General features: G+C 38.5%; 1 protein-coding gene across 5 annotated transcripts in view; it reads left to right on the top strand.

The window, feature by feature from the left end:
• The window catches only part of BMP5 (bone morphogenetic protein 5), a 57,950-nt gene extending 41,806 nt beyond the window's left edge, over window positions 1-16,144 (top strand). For all 5 annotated transcript variants that reach the window (XM_086743785.1, XM_086743784.1, XM_086743782.1 and 2 more), the window contains 3 exons: window positions 8,516-8,592; window positions 10,401-10,511; window positions 13,823-16,144. In XM_086743785.1, coding sequence (XP_086599911.1) covers window positions 8,516-8,592; window positions 10,401-10,511; window positions 13,823-13,972 — 338 coding nt within the window. In that variant the 3' untranslated portion in view covers window positions 13,973-16,144. The remainder of the gene's footprint in view (window positions 1-8,515; window positions 8,593-10,400; window positions 10,512-13,822) is intronic.
• Window positions 16,145-21,229: the final 5,085 nt, after the last annotated feature.

The following is a 21,229-nucleotide window of genomic DNA, read 5'->3' as shown; positions in this document are numbered from 1 at the left end:
TGCACATGTTCCCTCTGAGGACCCTAGCATTTGAATAGCCTCTGACATTTGTTAAGGCACCAGGGATCTCTATTTACAATTGATTTTTGGGTTTTAGGTTTTTTTTTTTTTTTTTTTTTACTGTATTTCTGATATTCAGCATAGCTATAGCATAAATGGCTCATCTGCACAATTAACTTGTAACTCCTTATTAGTCAATATTGCAAGGGAGCAGTTATAAATAAATAATGAAAGAAGTAGCAACTGAGACAATTTTAGCTTTTTACTAGCAACAACAACAACAAAAAAAAGAAATTGCATGCCTTGTAGCAGAAAGGCATTTTTAAAATTATTCATTATTTATAAAGTGACATTGTCTAAACATTCTCTCTTCATTAGCTTCTTAAACTACTTAAACTTCTGACTTCTTCAGATTGCAGTAACAATGCAGGTTAAAAATTGACTGAGCACCTTGTAATTCAGATGTGCTTTAAGCATGCACATCCATTAAGCTCGCTAGCTGATACTTGCTCTAAAGTCATTCACTTCAGTAGAGGAATTGAATCTGCATTTTTTTCTGCAGAAACTGTTCCTTCTATTTTACTGCTATTCCATGACACACTTCCCTATTTTAATAAAAGAGTTTTGGACTTAATAATACAACATGAGGGTGGGGTTTTTGGCTTGTTTGTTTCTTTTTAAATACAGTCAAACATGATCTGTGCAACAGCATTATATCCAAAATACAATCTCTTACCTCAAGGGTAAGTAATATTCTCTCTGCACTAAAAATATTTTTTAAAGATTTTTCATATTTTCTGGAAAATGTCTACTAATTTTGAGAATTTCATTATTTTGAAGGATGGGGAAATAATCAAAGTACACATTACACACAGGATACCTAAATATAAGTATAATACTTTCAGGTTGAATCCCATCTTTCTAGTCCATGAGGAAATGACAATTGAACAGATTTGTTAAGCCTTCTTGATTATAGCAGAAAAGCTGAACACAAGCTCTCTGCTGGTTTAGCCTGGGAAAACCTCGACCTTAATACATACCAGCAAGTTGCATTAGCATGAGAATTACCTCAGGAAGAGCTGTCTGTATGGCTCAAAACACCTGTCAACCTCATCTGTGCATCCAGTTGTGCTCCAGAGCTGTTGTAAAACAAGAAAGATCAGTATATCTCTAGTGAAAAGATCATTATGGAATAAATTTTCTCCTAAACTCTAGGTTCCCAGTCTGCATAAGTGTAGAGGTGCATCACTGTATTTGTTGATCCGTGCTAGATCTCTGTCAAAAAAGGTTGCAGTTCAAGAAAAACATACTGTTAAAACAAAATTAGGTTAAGAAGCAACTGCATAAGATGTTGCATCAAAGGCAGGGGTAGCGTTCTCGATCTGGAGATGGAGGCAGCAAGATATGAGCAGGCTGGAATAACTGGCAAAGCTGAAGGCAGATAAGTAACCACAGCCTCACACAGTACCATCGTCTGCAGCAAAACCACTTGGAAGAGTAGCTCCTGCACCATGGCAAATCAGCTTCCATGCTCTTGCCTTACAGTTTCCCTCAACACTTCTCGTTGCAAAAAAACTTATTTTGTCTGGGTGTCATTAACAATCAGCGATGAGACTTTTCATGTTTTCACTCTTTTCACTTTTTTGAAGTGATTCAAAACACTTTTAATAGCTATTGCAACAACAGTCATTAAAATCTGCAGATTAGCACGTTGATGGCTACAAAGGCAACGTGCAGATTCTATCCAGATGCTCCAGGCTACAAAAAAGACGTGAAGGAGAGAGCACATTCTTGCTCCCAGATCTTCACATCATTGCAGATTACAGGCAGAATTGTTCCATGGGGAGAGCCTTTTATCAGGGAAAAGCTATGCCCCTTTTCTCCTAATCACCAGCCCGGGAAACCATACAAATGCAGTGGATATGCTGCATCTCTGCGGGCTTGTGGGAGAAGACTGATTCTCCTAGTTCTCTACAGCTTCCAGTAATGAGTAGCTCTTTAAAAGTATAATTCATCTCTTCATATTTAAACCAAAGAAAAGCCCAAAGCATTCTGCCCATCTTCTCCTCACGATAGTCTGTCAATAGGCACAGCCAATTGGATATTCAATTCTCATTTACCCCTGATGCAATACACCATTGAAGTAAATAACACTGCGATGAGCAAACGTAATTGTGTGATGCAGGTCCTTGTTTCTAAGCTTACTCCATAAACTTACATCTACAGCATCTAAGTCAGACATTGACAGTGAAAAATGCTCATGTACGTGGCCAGAGGCTATATAGCCAGATCCGGATAGATATGCTGTCATTTAAATGTCCCAGGCTTTGGTTATACTTCTCCCTGGACATCAATCCCAACTTTACCACAGTGATGCCTTCTTTTTCTCCTTGTTTTTTTTTCTTCTTCTTTTCCCCACTTTTTTTTCCTTTTTCTTTTTTTCCTCTTTCTCCTTCCCTTTGGCCTTAACTTTTTTTCATCTCCCTTCTGCCTCTTGCCTTTTGTCTTTTGCCTTCTTCCTACTGCTGCCTTCTTTTCTAAGTTATTGGACCTCAGTGATTAACTTTACTGTATTCTCAGTATATCAAAAAGGAAAGCCCCACTGGGCAACTCAATTCTTCCCTTCCAATGGACAACATATTTTATGAATTATTCATGACGATATGTATAAACACAACATGAAGAAAATAAAATCTGTGTGTGCCAGTTATTAGAACAGCTAGGCAAATGTTGATAGATTTGGTGTTAGCATCCCTGTGCTGCTAAGAACTTTAAAAGCAGATAATCTCAATGCAGTGCAAAGACAGACAGAATTAAACTTAGCATTCAGACTCCACTTGCCTGCTATGCACAGAGGATTGAACTGTTTGTCACTTACCCAGTTGTATTTTTGTCAAACTGTGGATAAAAGGAAAAACAAATCAAAACAAGACAACTTGTTCCCAAAGTACATCACATAAATTTTCCTTTTAAAAAGTCTGGCTTAATTTCTTTTCTTTTCTTTTTTTTTTTTTTAACACAATCTAAACAGAATTACAATGTAATTAGGCACTAGAGGATATCAACATTTAAATACTGAACAGTGACTTACACCAGAAAACTCAAAAACAAAGCTACATAATTTTTGTTTAAAATGCAGTGAGATAAAACCAGAAAACAATACTTAATTCTGTATTTCCTGAATTTTATTGGTTGGTGTCACACTAATTGAAAACATAGTACTTAGTGATAGTATATATAGGCATGTCTACACATCTTTATTTCCCTTGGGAAAAAAAATTCTCATTAAATTTCTTATAAATATATTTTCTTGCCCTCTTTGCACAGCTTTTTCTGCTATGTAGGGGTTTGGACCCCAACTGCAACCCCCAACCCCTGAATAGCTGAAGAACAATGTTTTCTTAGTCACAATAGCCTATGTTTTTGATTCTTGACAGAATAAGCATATGGGCCTTGAAGCTACAGTGTGTGAAATTGGATCCTTGGCATCAGATCTTATTTTAAGTGTCATATTTGATACTTACATGAAATGTTACATTACAAACAACATTTGTCTTATATGAAAGATATAATTCAAGGAAGGAATACAGACTTGGCCAAGTTTCACTTTCTTCATAGGTGTATGGGTTAGAGGGTTTGCAGATATATGTCTACATATTAAATGCAGACCATCTTATTAGGTGTTCTGGTGTGAACGCTCATCTGCTGCTGGTTAACCTGTATGCAAATAATTCAGAGTATCGAGACAATTAAGACATCTATGCAATGACTTACATATTCATTATTCAGCCTTTCTCCTTTAACTGTAGGGACTTCTGCTACATTCTGGTGCTAAAGCTTCTGTACATATTCTTAAATATGAAAATGTCATGACTGAGAGAAAACTGGTCAAAGCATAATCTTCAGCTTTTATTTGTTTGCCTCCTTGAGTGCTATCTCGAACCAGATTGTGACTTTCCTGACTTTTTCATATACATTTCTTTGTCACATTTTTCAGTCACAGTTTTTTTTTTGCAAAGTGACTTGCGTTCTACAACTGCATTTTAATTTCACACTAATAGCTGAAACAGAAAAGCTCAATATTTACCTTCTATGAGCACTGATACTAGTCAAAATCAGTATACAAATCCTTGTAAAGAATGATCAGTGAAATACAATTCAATTTTTTTTAAGTCAAAGTTCCTTTACTCTCTACTAACTTCACCTTACTTCTAATGTACATGCAGGACATGCTAGATTATTACAGACAACTTAACACAAAGGATGACTAAGAGTTCTTGCTTCTACTAAAAGCATACAGATTTTTGAAAATTCATAGTGTCCTAGGGTATCCTTCCTTGCTTCCAGTTGCTACTCCAGGAAGACACAGAACTCCCATAGGATGTGGGTATATATTTTGACACTACATGCCCTGTGACAACTGAGAGTATCTGAGATGACAGCAGGTAACCAACTAACTGTGGAGAACCTTTAATGACTGTCATTGAGAATCAGCCCATGAAGGGCTAGGAAAATACCATAGGAAAGAAGATAGTAATCATCTTTAAAAAGGAATGAGAATTTGGAGTGTTATAGCTTAGAAAGTCTAACTTAACATCCCTAGTGGTACTAGAACAAGTTATATAGTAATGCACATGGATATGTCTTGACTTGCACACAGCTTTTGACACAGTGTCAGGAGACATATTGGGGCCCAGGTATATTCTACAGAAAGTAGGTACATAGCCTAAGAAAAAGCATATTCGAAGAGTATGTTACCAATAAGAGTAAAATTTGGGTGGGTATTTTGAATGACATCTCATTGAGCCTCTTCAGGACTTGATTCAGTCCAACATTTTATTGGTAATTTGGATGACTGATCACTCATTCCAGATGTCGTATTCTCTGTGAACTTGCCGAGAACACACTCTGTTCTACTGTCCAGGTTACTAACAAAGACATTTATCAGTATTGGCACCAGTAGTGATCCTTCAGGGACATCCCTAGTAACCAGCTGCCAGCTGGACTTTTTAAATCATTCACAACCCATTGAGCCCAGCAGCCCAGCCAAGTTTCCACCCGTTATATTCTTTACCTATCCAAATCATATTTGACCAATTTGGCCCTAAGAATGCTATGGGAGACAATATCAAAAACCTTCCTAAAAGCAAAGTGAATAGTACTCAGTTCTCTTCAAAAGCCCACAAAGCTAGTCAGCTCATCACAGAAAACAATCAGGTTGGTTAGGCAGAGTCTGAACTAGTAAATCCATGGTAACTGTTCCCAAACACCTTTCTATTCTTCAGACTTCCCAGAAATTGAAGTTAAGCTCACTGTCCTTCTTGAAGATGAGTGTCACATGTTCAACTTTTCAATCATGAGAAATATCCTCCAGTCACTATAAACACTCAAAAATGGCAGGGAGTGTCTTTGCAATGATGTCGGTCAGCTCATTCCCCAACCTGAAATTCATTCCTTCTGCTTACATAGACTCATGTATTTTCAATTTGCTTAAATGGTTCCTAACTCTGTTTCTTTTACTGTGGGTAGAGCTTCAATCATTAGGCTTGGGAGTCTTGAGGGTAAATCTTGCCAGTAAAAAACAAGTCAAAGAAGTCATGGAGTACCTTAACCTGTTCTGAGTACTTGTCACTTGTCTGCCCTCCTGAACAATGAATCTGCATTTTTCTTAGTTTTTCTTTTTGCTATGAATGTACCTATAGAAGTCCTTCTTGTTGACCTTCAGATCCCTCACAAGTTTCAACTCCAGCTGAGCTTTGACTTTCCTGATGTCCACCCCTGCATGTTCGGGCAATGTGTTTATATTATTTCTGTGTAGCTTATCCCAATTTCACAATACTTTTACTTCCTATTTGAATTTGAGCTCAGTCAAGAGTTTCCTATTCAGCCACAGTGACTTTCTTCAATATTTGCTTGACCTGCACATGACAGTGGACTTACCTTGTGCTTCTCAGAGGCTGTCATGGGAGATTAGCCAGCTCTCCTGGTCTCCTTTGCTGTTCAAGCCAGTCTGCCATGAGATCATGTGAAGAAGATCTCTGAACAAGCTGTAATCTGTTCTCCTGAAGTGCAGGGTTGCAATGCTCTTGTTCATCTTGGTCACCTCTCAGAACCTTTTAACTCCACCATATCATGGTTGCTGCAGCTCCATCATGTTGCAGTTCTCATCAACACTCTCACACCCAACCTGTTCCTTATTCATTGATTTGCATAAATAGAACATAATCCTAAGGCGACTAGGCAGAAGTATATAAACAAGGGATCTGAAGCTCATAATTTGACAGTGTGGTTTTGCTGCAAAACTCCTGTTCTGGGATATATGGCTAGAAAATAATCCAGAAAACATAGGAAATAGTTATTTTACTTTATTTGTTCCGTTTTGGCCATCACATCTTCAGAAAGATACAGAGAAACTGAAGAGAACTCAGAGAAGCAATGATAGCACAGATCAGGACAGCTGAAAATAAGCAGTTGGTAAATTTGCAGATAAGCTCCTTTAGGCCGACTATTAAGGAAGAGCTTTCTACAAGGATAGTGAAGCACTACAATGAGTCATCTTACAGACTGTAGCCCTCCTTTCCTTTCATTTTATGCGAAAAAGATATCTTTCTTAATTTTCGAGGAATTTTTCAACAGACATCATCCCATCCCAGACTCAAGTCTTTTAATGTTAAAATACTGTTCCTAAAAAAACCTCTCTATTCCTGAAAATGAAGATTTTATTTCATTTTCAGTGTCTTCCTTGTTTGTTTGGCAGGTTATTTTGTTGTTGTGAATTTCAGTCAACTTTTTTATTTTCATAGAAGTATTTAAAGGGTTGGATGAGGGACCCTAAAGATCATCTAGTTCCAATCCCCTGCCATGGGCCATGACACCCTCCACTAGACCAGTAGCCCAAACCCCGATCCAACCTGGCCTTGAAGATTTCCAGGGATCAGGCATCCACAACTTCTCTGGACAACCTGTTCCAGTGCCTCATCACTCTCACAGTGAATAGTTTCTTCCTTATATCTAATCTGAATTTACTGTCTTTCAGTTTAAAGCCATTACCCCTTGTCCTATCACTACATGCCTTTGTCAAAAGTCCCTCCCCAGTTTTCTTGTAGGCCCCTTTAGGTATTGGAAGGCTGCTATAAGGTCTCCCTGGAGCTTCCTCTTCTCCAGGCTGAACAGCCCCAACTCTCTCAGCCTGTCCTCATAGGAGAGGTGCTGCAACCCTCTTATCATCTTTGTGGTCCTCCTCTTGAATCACTCCAACTGGTCCATGTCCTTCTTATGTTGGGGGCTCCAGAACTGGATGCAGTACTCCAGGTGGGGTCTCACCAGAGCAGAGCAGAGGGGCAAAATAGCCTCCCTTGACTTGCTGGCCACACTTCTTTTGATGCAGCCCAGGATGCGGCTAGCTTTCTGTGCTGCAAGCGTGCATTGCCAGCTCACGTTGAGCTTCTCATCCACCAGTACTTCCAAGTCCTTCTCCTGAGGGCTGCTGTCAATCCATTCTCCACCCACCTGTATTTGTGCTTGGCATTGCCCCAACTCATGTGCAGGACATTGCACTTGGCCTTGTTGAACTTCATGAAGTTCTCATGGGCCCACCTCTCAAGCCTGTCAATGTTTTTTACCAGAATGGTTATTTTGGTCCAAAAAAGCCACTTTAAGAATTCTTGAAATGGAACCAGAGGAGACAGCCTGTCCCCCCTGCTCCATCACATGGCTCACTGATGGCATCACTTGAACAGCACTATAAACCAGCTTTGAGGGGCTAATGTGGTGAAGGCATGACCCTATTCCCTTCCTTTCCTGTTACTCAGGGGCAGTAAGGAAAAAGTATTAGATTTTCTCCAGGATTAAAATTGTTGTGGAGAAGCATGTATGGAAGGTTTTCTGTATCCTTCTAGCCTACCACATCTCTGACAGTGCAGAAACATTCAAGTCTTTAAAAAGTATCTGTTAGTCTACTTGTTTACATTAGTATTGTCAAGACCATCAAGCGGTGAATATTTCCAGAAAATATGGTAAAATATGAAGTAGTATAAAATATGCTGATGTTTAAATAACAGACTTTCAGAAATTCAGTTGTTTCAGGACAATTTTTATCATTGTTAATTTATGTTTTTAATTGGGCTACTTTATTAACCTGGCAATTAAACCTGTACAAACATATAGATGACATCCCTATATCTTGGATCAGGCTCTCACTTGTCCTCCTTTGATTACCTATGTGCATATTATCAGAGTTATTACCTAGTTAGCCAGCAAACAGACATCTTGAGAATCTGTTTCCCCTAATGTTGGATGTATCCTTTTGTCTGTGTACAGAAATTACATCAGGCTGACACTGCTGATTCTACATTTCCAAGGTTACACTTCTTATATGACCAATTCATGGAACATAAATGACAGTATGCTTGTTTCTTTCCTTTGTACTGTTTGGTCAGGAGCTCAAAAATAGCTAAATCTTGTCAGTTCTAACAATGCTTCTAAATAATTTATTATTATTATTTTCTTCCTGTAGATTACAACACAAGCGAGCAAAAGCAAGCATGTAAGAAACATGAACTTTACGTGAGTTTCCGAGACTTAGGATGGCAGGTATGGTTATAAATACCATTTCCTATCAATACAAATCAGGGTAATCTATTTTATGGTCCCTGATTATTTACAGTCTGTTTTCTTCATGCTAATTAGTATTATTTCACTAACGGGAGACAAATTCTTTAAATGTATTTTGTAATGAATCCCTATCACTATCGCTTTACCCTTTTTGGCTGCTGTTCTCTCAGAGACGTTGCAAAGATTAATGGCTTTAAGATCTGGGTTCATTCACATAAAGATAAATCTAAACTATTATTCAAGATATGAATAGATCTGCAGTAAATGAAACTAAAATCCCCACAGTGAGCAACGGAACATTTGAAATTTGCACTTGAATTCTCCCTGGTTCAATGTGGTTGACTGCAGGTCAAAGAGATTTCAAGGGAGTAGGGTCCATAGGAAACTAAAGCTTGAATCACTGCTCAGTGGTCTTTATAACACCATAGATAAGCTTATATAATTTATAGGAAAAATTAATCCTACCATACAGTAACAAAAAAAAAAAAAAGAAGATGCTTGTAGTAAAAGGTCATAAAGACAGAGGCAGGGCATTAAGAGAAATGAAAATAGAGATCAATCTAGGGTTTTTTTCCAGAAAGCAAGGAGCTCTCTACAAAGAAAGAACAAGAAAGCCATCAGCAGCCTATAACCTAGACCTATTGCATATGTAGGTAAGAACTCAGAGATGGCTGTCTGTGCATTTCACATTTCTCTGAATTATTTTAAAACAATTCTTTATGAGCAGAACAAGTCTACGAGGAGGAAAAGTGTACTGTCTCTTTAGTGACAGCTCATCCTTTACATACCTAGCTCAGAATCTTTTATGACCCCATTACTCTTTTTGTAGTATGTTTATCCTCACAGCAGCCTGAAGAAGTAGGCAGAGACTGTTTTCCCAAGTCTCCAGAGGATAATCACCCTGTCCACAGCCACAGAGTAGGCTTGTAGTATTGACTTGATCTCAGACTACTGAATGAGTGAGCCGTTGTCTCTCTGTAGATCACAGATTTTTCTAAGTATCACCAATTTTTTCTTTTTTTTTGAAACAGTAAATTCTGAAATGCCCCAAGATGTGCAAAGCTCTCAGATCAGTCATTCAAGGTGGCCACAGAGAAAAGGACAAAAAATACTTGAATAATTCAAAGTTTCAGCTGGAAAGCTAAGACTACACTGTGTAATATTTGATCAGTGAAACTCAGGGTGAAAGGGCATAAAAAGAAGCAAAACCCGAGGAGCAGGGACTTGATCCTCTCTGCCCTTCCCACAGCACCTCCATTACCTTTGCCTGTCAAAGAAGGAATTCAGCAAACTAAACACATAGCTTTCATTAACATTTTAAAACATTTTCCCTCTTGTGGTCTTTTCCCCATACTGTGTTGCTAGAAATACTCAAAATGCGTGATTCAGTGACATTCCAACGGCAGCTCTGAGTCTCATGCAATAATACAATTAATGGTATGGAATATGCTGAAGAAAGAAACTTTAATTACTTTTGTTGCACCAAGAAGTGCTCAAGATTTTCAGTCTGAGAATAAAAGGATTCTGACAAACATATTTGAACCTTTAATTCCCCTTACATCCTCATTAGTTTGTATTCAATATAGATTTCAAAGATTAATTTCATTTTCATCCGTGTTTTGCATGAACAAAGCAAATACTTCTCTTCTTCCGGCAAACAAAAGTAATTTAACATGCCACATTCTGAGGTTCATTTTATCCTTGGACAAGTCTTAGTTAGTTCGATAGAGTTTAAAATTCTCTGAGTGAGAAAAAAAATTGAGTGAGTTTATTTGTTCTTGTTTTAGGATTGGATTATTGCACCAGAGGGCTACGCTGCATTTTACTGTGATGGAGAGTGTTCTTTCCCCCTCAATGCCCACATGAATGCAACAAACCACGCCATTGTTCAGACTCTGGTATGCCTCTGCCTATGTTGTAGTTGCCTATTTTGCAGTTGTAAGTGTCCTGGACAGGGGCTGTCTCTTCCTCTCTGTTTGCTACTATTGGATTTTGATTGTTTCTCTCTAAATGATAACTCATTTCAAAGACATGCTTTAATGATTATGCTGGAGAGTGGATGGTGACCGGAGTGGTAGGTTTCCCTCCCATTTCAAATGCAATAACATATGAGAAGATTGTGTTGTATTACTGGATAATTGTGTAGACAGGAACCAAAGGGGCCCCCTGGTCCCACTTCCAAGAGTTTTTTGCAACTTATTGAAGCTCCGTGTTAAACATCTACATGCTATACCTTCCAGAAATGTTGACACTTGGCCACTTTGTGGACCTCTGCTGTCAACTATTGGCAGAGATACTTAAACCGTAATTTAATGTGAACCTTTGCAAGCAGATGAATTTGCATCTAAGAAATTGTGTTCAGCCATGCTTGGCTAACAAATGCAATTTATAAATAAGTGTATTTGGATCTGTTGCTCTGCCTGGTACATGTAAAAGGGGATTTGCAGCCAGCTTTCTGCCTCTGCTAGTTCTTATGTTAGTCCTGTGCATCAACTGGAGCAGCCAAAAAGATGATCTTAGTTGAAGCAGCTGGCTATGCCTCTTTTACCCCAGCAGCATTCACCTATGGTGTGGAACACAGAGCACCTACAGAAAACAAGACCTTTAGACTATGCCTAAATGTAATGCTGTGAGTCTGATATCTGGTCATGGTTTTTCATGTGTGCCAGCTGAAGAACAGGACCTGTGCCAGCTCTGAACAGCATCAGTATTAGCAGAATGATTAAGAAGAAGAGGAATCAGAGATAATACACAAGGAGGGAATGGGAGTACAAAATCAGAACAGGAAAGGGTTTCCAACCCTAGTTAGTTGGAAAGGTCAAGGCGCTCGACTGCAGTTAGAGATACATGGGTTTCTACATGAGAAAGACGTTTTTAAAACATCAGTATCTGCTGAGACCTTTTCCTTTCCATTCAACTTTTCATTTATGCACCTTCTCCAAGTCCAGAAGCCAATGTAACATTGTTCTTCCATACCAGAATTCAGGTCAGCAAGATTTACAAAAAGAAGGGAAAATGTCAGAGGCTGGAAATAAGTAGAAGTGTGGTAAGGGATTCAGGTGAAAGCGAACAGCAAATGCCAGTTGGCAAGGAGTATGTAGCAATGTGCCTAGGAGATGATGAAGAGCAGCATATATGCAATCCTGAGCTAAGAAGAAATAGGTCAGCAAAGCAACAGTTTAGCATTATGCATACTATGTCCAGAGAAGCTGCCAGTATCAATGAGGTTCCCAGGTTAGAGTTCCCTCCTGCAATTATGGACTGTTAAATATGAAGTGGCACAGTGCTAACTTCTCATTTGCCTATCCTTTCCAAAAATGGTTAATTTCTTATTGTTAAGAAATTTGTGTAGTTTTTCCTATTTTTTATATTGGATACTTAATTTTTCCTTCTTTTTTATGGTCTTTTTGGAATAGTGTGTCTCCCTCTGCATGTATTGTACATACATTCAGTTATGCAGCCAAAAATCATGAGGCTAATTAAATTTTAACTGCACATAAATTAGATGAGATAACAGTAGTTGAATGCTTTCTGGTTTAAATTATACAAAATTCAGATTTACACAAGGTGTGCACATGGGGATGGCTTGGGAAACAATTATTCATACACCCCACCCTAGTCCAAATGTAATCATCTGCCAGCCATACTGATTACACCATTCTACAAAAGCCCACTCTTTGGGTTGGGAAGAGATTGTTCTTTGGTACCTTTCCAAACTTTACTGACTCTTTTTTTTTTCCTTTGGTAACAAGAATAGGAGAAATACTGGCCCAGTACCTCTCTCTCTCTCTTCTTTTTCTGAGACTGAACTTGGGCAGACAGATGATACCCTCAGAACAGGCACTGGAGTAGTGTTGAACTCCTGGTCATGAAAGTCAGTGGATCAGCAGGTTGACTTGCACAGACTTCCAGGCTCACCCTTGAAAAGGCTGTGGGCATCGCTGTCGTGCAGGGCTAGCAGGGCCATGGAGCTCCCAAGCTGGGGTGGCAGGAGCTTGTGGGACCAGGAGGTATGGCAGGGCGAGCATCTGCCTAGATGAGGCACAGTCATTCTTTTCTCCAGTGCTTTGCTATTCGTTTGTTAAACTGTTTTAAAATGTGTGTCTAAACCCTTACTAAACTGCTACTTCAGGATTTATTATTGCTCATTTCAAAAGACCTTCTCATGGTAACAGTTATGTAAAAATCGTTTCCTGATAGACTGTTCTCTGTTGTCTGGCAAAGGCTCTGGGCTTATATCACTCCAAGACAGATGGCTCTAACAGATTTACAAAGATTTAACATACAAATGAAACCTATTACTGCTGAAGTCTTCATCCGTGCCTTAATAATCTCTTGCCCTCTCTATTACAACTCCCTCTTTTCTGGCCTCCCCAGTTTCCAAGTCTTCAGCATGTGTAGAATATTGCATCCAATCTTCTTTCAAGTACAAAGAACTTGTATTTCCCCCATTTTCAGATATTTCCACTAGAACTTGTTTGTTCTGGGATGCTGTTCAAAACTCTTTTCCTTCTCTTTAACCTTTCATTGATACGTTTCAGTCTAGCGAACATAAAGCTTTCTCTGCCTCAGCCCTTCCCCTAAATCTTCTGTCCAGCTGGCACCCACCTCATGAATAGATTTTTACTTCTTTGAAAGTAGAATTGGATCCGCAGATACCTAGATAAGACCTTGAAATGCACTCATTCTGCCTGAGAACCCACATCTTACCCTTTCCTAGGCTGAAAGCAGTTTCAGTATGAGCTTTTGCCGGCACAGCCTTTGCTGTCTGCAACAGATTTTCCTCCATGCTCAGATCCTGAGGCAGGAAAGCATTTTAGCACACGCTGGGGTCCCAGAGAGACCTGGGACTTGAGCCTGTGCTTCATGTTAAGCACTGTCCTCAGCAGAGGATGGCACTGACAATACGTTTAAGTGTTTGCCTGAGCCAACTGTCTAACTCCAACTCTTTTCTAAATTTCATCTGAAAACAAACTTTCTGTCTTGGCCACTCCTCCCCATTTATCTCTCCATCTGCTATTACTGTGTAATTCTGACCGGGCAATCAAAATCAGAGCAACGTTCTTGAGGTAAGCTGTACTTTAGAGTTCCTCACCGAGGAAAATCTGCGACCACAGCACTCTCTGAATTGCAAAGACATGTTTTGCCCTGATGTTGTCCTTGTACCTCTCTGTTTGATATATGAGCTATGTATTTCTCTGTCTTTCAGGTTCACTTGATGTTCCCTGATCATGTACCAAAGCCATGCTGTGCACCAACAAAACTGAACGCAATCTCCGTCCTCTACTTTGATGACAGTTCCAATGTTATTTTAAAAAAATACAGGAATATGGTGGTGCGTTCATGTGGCTGCCACTAGAATAAAAAAAAATAATCTAAAGCAGAGGGTTTTATTCAGAATTGTAATAAAGTCAAGATATGAGCCTTGCTGATGAAAAGGCAGTCCTAAATTTATTCCATTTCATGTCATCTCTCATTTAAATGTACAGTATAATGTATATAGTAGCTTTTATTTATTTAAAAGTATATAGTTTCTTTTGTATGAGCAAAATTTCAGAACCATTTATTTTATGGGTCACCTCCCTATGCAGTAGAACTTCACAAACTAATTTTTTCAATGGAGCATACTGAAATCTATTTCGTTCCACTTCAATATTTTAAAGTAAAGCCTTTGCATAGATTTTTTTTAAGCTAGAAACTCCAGAACTTCTGTAAGTGCTTTGTATTGTTAAAGGAACTAAAATACATTTGCTCATATTGTGCCAATGAAAACTGTGGCAGGATATTTATTTAGAAAAAGGCACAGGAAAAAAAACTAAACAAAACTGCTTGGCTAAACATAGTTTTTCTTTTAGAAGTTCTGCTCCATTAGAAAAAGTGAAATGTTGAACAATGCTTAAGTAAATAAATAGTAGATCGAAAATAGAACTGAAAAGATTGCACATAATTGTTGTAACTATTTGCTTTAACAAGATGAGTGTAACTGGAGGATTATGTAACTTCTTGGCTTGCAGGCTGCAGAGTTTACAAAAGGCTCAAAGTTTCGGGAATTCTGTGGAGAGAGACTCTTGCCTCTGTCTATGACTTTCCAAGTTAACACTTAAAATTGAACTACAACATTCTTACCTCAAATCATATCAGTCTACTATCTATTACACTGCTCCAGCAAATATTGTTATAATAACAGCACAAGGTAAAATCAAACAAAAAGCCACACCAGCCTTCCCATTATATACACAAGTTACTATGTACACAAAATATAGAGAAGACAGGGTATGGAAGGGCTTTGCTTTGTTCAGCTCACACTTTTGGATGTGTTTTCTGAGTGTGCAAGGGAAGGCACAGGGAATGCAGCAGTTGTCACTTCTTTAGTTGAAAATCTTGTCCTTAATAGTGGCTGTTTTCAGGCAAAGATGAAAAATAACTTTCATAATGAGCCATTGAGTAATTTCCAGCCTACTTTCAGTCCCATCTGCTTTTCTATCAGGTTTAAATCATAAGACTTAAGATTGGATCTTTCCTTTTTTTAGCATTAGCTATTGTAACATTGAAAATTCTTAAATCCATATAAGTAATTTTTAATGTTTGTAAATTTTTGGCCTCAAATGAAATCCTGTGGTTGTGAATTGTACAACTAATTACAGATTATCATTCCCACCACGACTACCCGTATGCTTATTTTGAATTAACTACATTTAATGTCTTTGGACACACCTTTGTTTTAGTGTTACAAAAACAGGAAAATAGAAACTCTATTTTCTCTTTATTACATGGCTAATTATAATATATGCTTTTATCATGAACTGCCTTGATTAAAAATGCTTCACTTAAACAGTTCTCAAAGAGTTGTTAAAAACGAATAGGACATATCAGTTTCTCCTTAGACAGTCTATTCATGTAAACTCTGACTTCTCTGCTTATTTAAAACATATTTCAGAAAACCCAGATTATTACAGACTGATAAAATCAGCGTGTGCGTATGACTGTGTGTATGCATGTGAATATGCAACTGTCTTTTTTGCAGAAACTAATTTATTTTATCTTGCTACTGGACTAATATGTAAATTCTTTTTATGCATACAATCAGATTTTTTTTTTAAATTAACAGTTTTTATTTCAGTCTTGGGAGCTCTTTCTGCACAATAAACAGATCCATTTTACGCTTCCATCTATATCTCATACTGGCATTACCTATCTATCTACGTTTAATTGCAGTTCATGCACAAGAGTGTATAGCAAAATATAATGTCTCCAACTGAATTACCATTTTGGAACAGTCAGGTTCCTGGGATGTCTTCAAAAAATTTACTGGTTTCTCTATAAACTGGGCAGGTGGATATGCTTTTTTGAACACAATTTATTCTAAATGGAATCTGATGAAAACTAAATTTTGGGTACATTAAGTAATATATTTTTAAATAATGGTGTACCATTTTGAGAATAAGACACTGAAGAGTATTGTTATATTATTCTTTAAAATATACTGTTGGAATATATTTCTATATTTTGAGACATAATAAACCTGTAATACTATGTTCTTCTGCTGTGATTTTGCTTCTGAGACACATGACAAAATGACACTAAGTTCATATATTCTTTTAAGTGTAAAAGCAAGAGATTGCCAGTAATTATGGAGAGGTTTTGTTGTAGTTCATTTTATAGTACAGATATCTTGGAAAATTACTTTTATTTTGTTAGTTCTTAAGCTGCCGCTGGTGAACCATCTACAGTATTAATAAAAATCATGCCTTCGTATCATACCTCCAAATGCTAATACTCAAACTATACTAGAAAGGAGAAATAGTTTTCAAAATTTTCCATAAATCCCTAACTGGTCATTCCTCTGTTTGAAAGGAAGGATAGTGGCACCACACCTTCTGCATGCACTCAAAAAGTGTATATATGTGTGTTTTCCTGTAAAATTGTTCAGGTAAGCCCTTCTCCAGTACTATGTAATACAGGGCTTTTTGTTCTTTTGCTTGGTCCTATCAAATACCTGTTATTTTATATATATTTATATATAATATATACAAACATAAATAATATAATGTATGTAATTATACTAAATTATATTAAACATATACCCATATCTATAGCTATATCTGTTTCTATAGTTACGAAGACCATTCCATTATCATTTAGGACACAAGAGTTTTGTTCTTTTTAAAGTTGTTTCTGCATCCTTAACAACTGGAAAGAATCTGAAGGGCTGAAAACCAGAAAAATGGAAGAAGCTCCGTACAGAATTAGTGTACTAAAGACTGAGACTTTCTTTAGGAACAACATAGAGAAATTGCTCTTTTGGATTGCAATTCACCTATTTCTCTCCAAAGACTATCAAATGGGTTTAGGACAATGGCTCTGCTATAGACCTTATCTGAGCAACTGTAGTCAATGACAATCCCCGACACCTTTAAAATAACGTTACATTGTTGAACAAGTTTTACTGGGATGTTTAATTGGGATGTGAAGCTTTGAGAAATCTTTTGTTATCATGGTGTGATGGCAGACACTTCCATTTTGGAATATAATTTTCTCTACCATTTACTTGGAAAATGTTGTATTACTGGCTGCGTATTTCTTCTATTCTCTTTCTTTTGTCAGCTCCTCTTTTGAAACAGTTTCAATTGACTTCGACTCAAAGATAGGTTAAAAAAAATGGTTTAGGCTTGTACTCATAAGATTCTGAATTGTTTCAGCAATAACCAAAGGATTCTAATAACCAGGACTTTAAAATTATGGTCTTTGCAATCTCTACCAACTTTTCTGCTCACACATTCAGCTGTGCATAGGGAGAATCTGACATGTGGTGCCTGAATGACAAACAAGCCACATGTGAATTATACAGCATTATCTTTTACTATCTCATCTGCAGTCACAGAACTTGCAAACTGTGATTTACAACGTGTTACTGAATTCTTACTCACATGGCTTGAGCAAGCACTTGATTAAAAACAAAAGAAAACTGAACTAAAATCCAACAAAAAACAGCAAGAAGAGGTTTTCTTGCCATCTTAATTCAAATAAATCAGCACCAAACGTGGTGCATAAAGGATTTGAAATCTTGTGTGAATTAAAAGGGCCTTTTGTGTTCTGTGTTCCATATTTACAACACATGACACAGACACTTCTCCTGACTGCTATATTTCCACCTAAATAGTTTCTGTTCTGTTCTCTTCCTGCACTTTTTTTGCTTCCAGATGGGTGCCATCAATTATTATTATTAACATGAATGAAGATATTTTCATTGCTTTAGCAGATGCTAATGCTTTACAAAAGAAGTATGTGTTATTAGTATTGCTATTTTAGAAGTACCAAAAAGCAGAGAGACTTATAGAATCATAGACTAGTTTGGGTTGGAAGTAACCTTTAAAGGTCTCCTAGTCCAACTCCCTGCCATGGGCAGGGACACCTTCCACTAGATCAGCTGCCCAAAGCCCCATGCAACCTGGCCTTGAACACTTCCTGGTATCGGGCATCCACCACCTCTCTGGGCAACTTGGTCCAATGTTCCACCATCCTCGTAGTGAAGATTTTCTTCCTTATATCAAATCTAAATCTACCCATTTTCAATTTAAAGCCATTATGTCTTGCCCTATCACTAAGACTTGTAAAAAGTCCCTCCCCATTTTTCTTGTAGGCCCCCTCTAGGTACTGGAAGGCCGCTATAAGGTCTTCCAGAGCCTTCTCTTCTCCAGACTGAACAGCCCCAACTCTCTCAGCCTGTCCTCATAGGAGATGTGCCCTAGCCCTCTGATCATCTTCGTGACCCTCCTCTAGACTCACTCCGACAGGTCCATGTCCTTCTTATGTTGGGGCCTCCAGAGCTGGACACAGTACTCCAGGTGAGGTCTCATGAGAGTGGAGTAGAGGAGGAGAATCACCTCCCTCAACCTGCTGGCCACATTTCTTTTGATGCAGCCCAGGATGCAGTTGGCTTTCTGGACTGCAAGTGCGCATGTTGAGCTTCTCGTCCACCAGCACTCCCAAGTCCTTCTCCTCATGGCTGCTGTCAATCCATTTCTCCGCCCAGCCGGTATTTGCGCTCGGGATTGCCCCAATTCTTGTGCAGGACCTTGCACTTGGCCTTGTTGAACTTCATGAGGTTGGCACAGGCCTGTCAAAGTCCCTCTGGACGGCATCCCTGCCCTCCAGTGTGTCAACTGCACCACACAGCTTGGTGTCATCTGTGAACTTGCTGAGGGTGCACTTGCCTGAGAGAAGAGCAGATGAGAGGTAGAATAGGGGAGATAACATCATCTCCTGTGTCCCAGTGCTCTAACCTCTAGCCCACACAGTTGGTGGACTGATGCATACATTTGACACTCCTGTGCAAGCAGCTCATAACTTTAATGGATGGTAGGCAGTCTTAGGGGTTATCTGGACCTATACTTTGCATTTACCAAGTGTTTTTCTAGTTTCATGACTGTTTGTGGAAATCTGGGCAGTGACTGATAAAACTGGGGCATGTGCAGGGTGTAGACCACACCTTTCCTATGTAGAGGGGACTGTATTTTAAAGCTACTTCTAGGGAACAAACTGAGATCTCCTTGAAACAGATCTTCAGCATCTTTTCAACAGTATTGTGAATTTGCACCATCCCTCCCTTTTCTTCCTTATATTTTCCTCCTGCTCAGTGGGAAGTTCAGCAATGTGTTAAGACTGAGACTGCTAATATCTGTGTAGCAGAGGATCTCAGAGCAGATATTGGCTGGAGATATGAAAGCAACATATTTTCTAGGGAACAGCTCTCTCAAAGAATAATATTGAAACAGAGATGTGGGAGTAGGATCTTCTCTGTATAACTTGTCCTGGTCTCTTCTGGGTCTCCAACTGACTTGTGAGGAGAAACATTTGTAAAAATGTGAAAGCTGTTTAATTAAATTGTGAGGAGAAAACTCGTAGGAGGCTCTTTCTGGCATCTCTGCCCCTCCTAAGTCCTTCCACAAAGGAGAAATCCAGGCTCTAATATGGAGCTACTCAACTGCATGGAGACCAAAAGTTGGGCAAGATGTGGTGGAGAAATATAGCACATATATCAAACTCCCTAAACCGATCTAATTGGAAAACAAAGCTTTTCATGCCGGATTATTTTCTTGGTTGCTGAGCTGTCTCATATTAACTTGCCACAAGAAAGTGTGTTCCTTTTATTCAGGCCAATTATACATCCACCACTGGGATTCCTTTCAAAATTAGTGTTTCTCCCTTAACCTCTGCAACGGCTCTTTTCAACCTTCTCTGCATGTTATCTGTTTTATTATTCAAGACTAACAGCTCCCACAGGGAATGCTCTTTCCTAGCCTGTGCTACAGGGACGAAACAAAGACAAAACCTGCCAAGCCAGTTACTTGTTTAATTGGGATGCAAATATTTCAGAAATCCTTTTGCTCACTTTTTGTTTCTTTTTTGCACACATTTAAGATTTGTCTTGTTTTGCTATCTTGATAGGAATTCTTGTGGATAAAGATACATAGGTAACTGTGTAGTGTTCCACAAAATCCTCCTGTGAAAAGTATTTGTGCATTTAGCAAGAAACAAAACCTCATAATTGGTTTCCTCTTTAAAAATGGAATTGATGCAGCTAAAAAACTGGGATTCCTATTAAGGAAATAATTTTTTTGCAAACTACTGGGTTTGGTTACATTTCATGTTTTAAAAGCTATTAATTTAGTCAAAATTACAGAGTTGCTAATTAGCAAGACCTATATTGCGTACCTCAGGACATATATCCAAGGACTAGTTTTTTATTGTCAGATACATTGGTGTAAATACAAAATCTATCAAAATGAACAGGGCCTTTGAAATAGTCGTAAACATATTTCTGATTCTTTCTCTTTATCCATATTGCACAGTAAGGTAATGAGAATACTATTCATGCCAGAATACAATTAACTGCTTAATTCTGAAATTTCTGCTTCTTATAATCAAGCCCTTATGCTTTTACTCTTTCATCTCACCCATCTATGACAAAAAATGACTGAAGATCAAGTCTTAAAATTCTGGGGAAATAATTTCATGCTTCAGAATTGGCCTGAATGAGGCAATTCCCAAAATTCAATTAGAAGTTTTTAAAAGATCATGAAAACAACATTTAAATTTTTTTTTAAAAGATCATTGCTGATCTGCAGAGCCCACACCAGTGCTGTGGAAGTGGCCACTGGTGCAGGGGAGCTCGGTCGGTGTCCATACCTCACAGAAGCCCCATCAGCCTGGCAATGGCTGCGGGACGCCGACATACCCTGACGAGGAGCCAGCAGCCCCGGGGACTGCAAGTTCCCACATTCATGGAAAGGAGCCTGGAAGCTGCAGGGTTCCTTTTTCTGACACATTCCAGACACAGGGGCTGTCCAGGAGCCCCGCATCTTCATATCCAAGGCAGGGAAACAGGAAAGGTGTCTTGCAGAACGGTGCATGGTAGAGCCCTCTGAAAATGCCTGCATTTAATCAGAAAAGCGCTTAAAGGTATGGCTCTATTTCAACCACAGAAAAGTATTCATTCTGAAATTCCCACACTGCCTAAAATTTCTCCTGACATTTCTGAGTGAAGCTTCACTGACATTTTCACAGAGGTTTGCTCATTTTTGGCAGGAAAGAATTTGACCCCTCTCTTCAGTCA

Source organism: Chlamydotis macqueenii, chromosome 3 (assembly GCF_036417535.1).
Source record: "Chlamydotis macqueenii isolate bChlMac1 chromosome 3, bChlMac1.mat, whole genome shotgun sequence".
Taxonomy (NCBI): domain Eukaryota; kingdom Metazoa; phylum Chordata; class Aves; order Otidiformes; family Otididae; genus Chlamydotis; species Chlamydotis macqueenii.
This window is presented reverse-complemented; position numbering and strand designations above follow the sequence as displayed.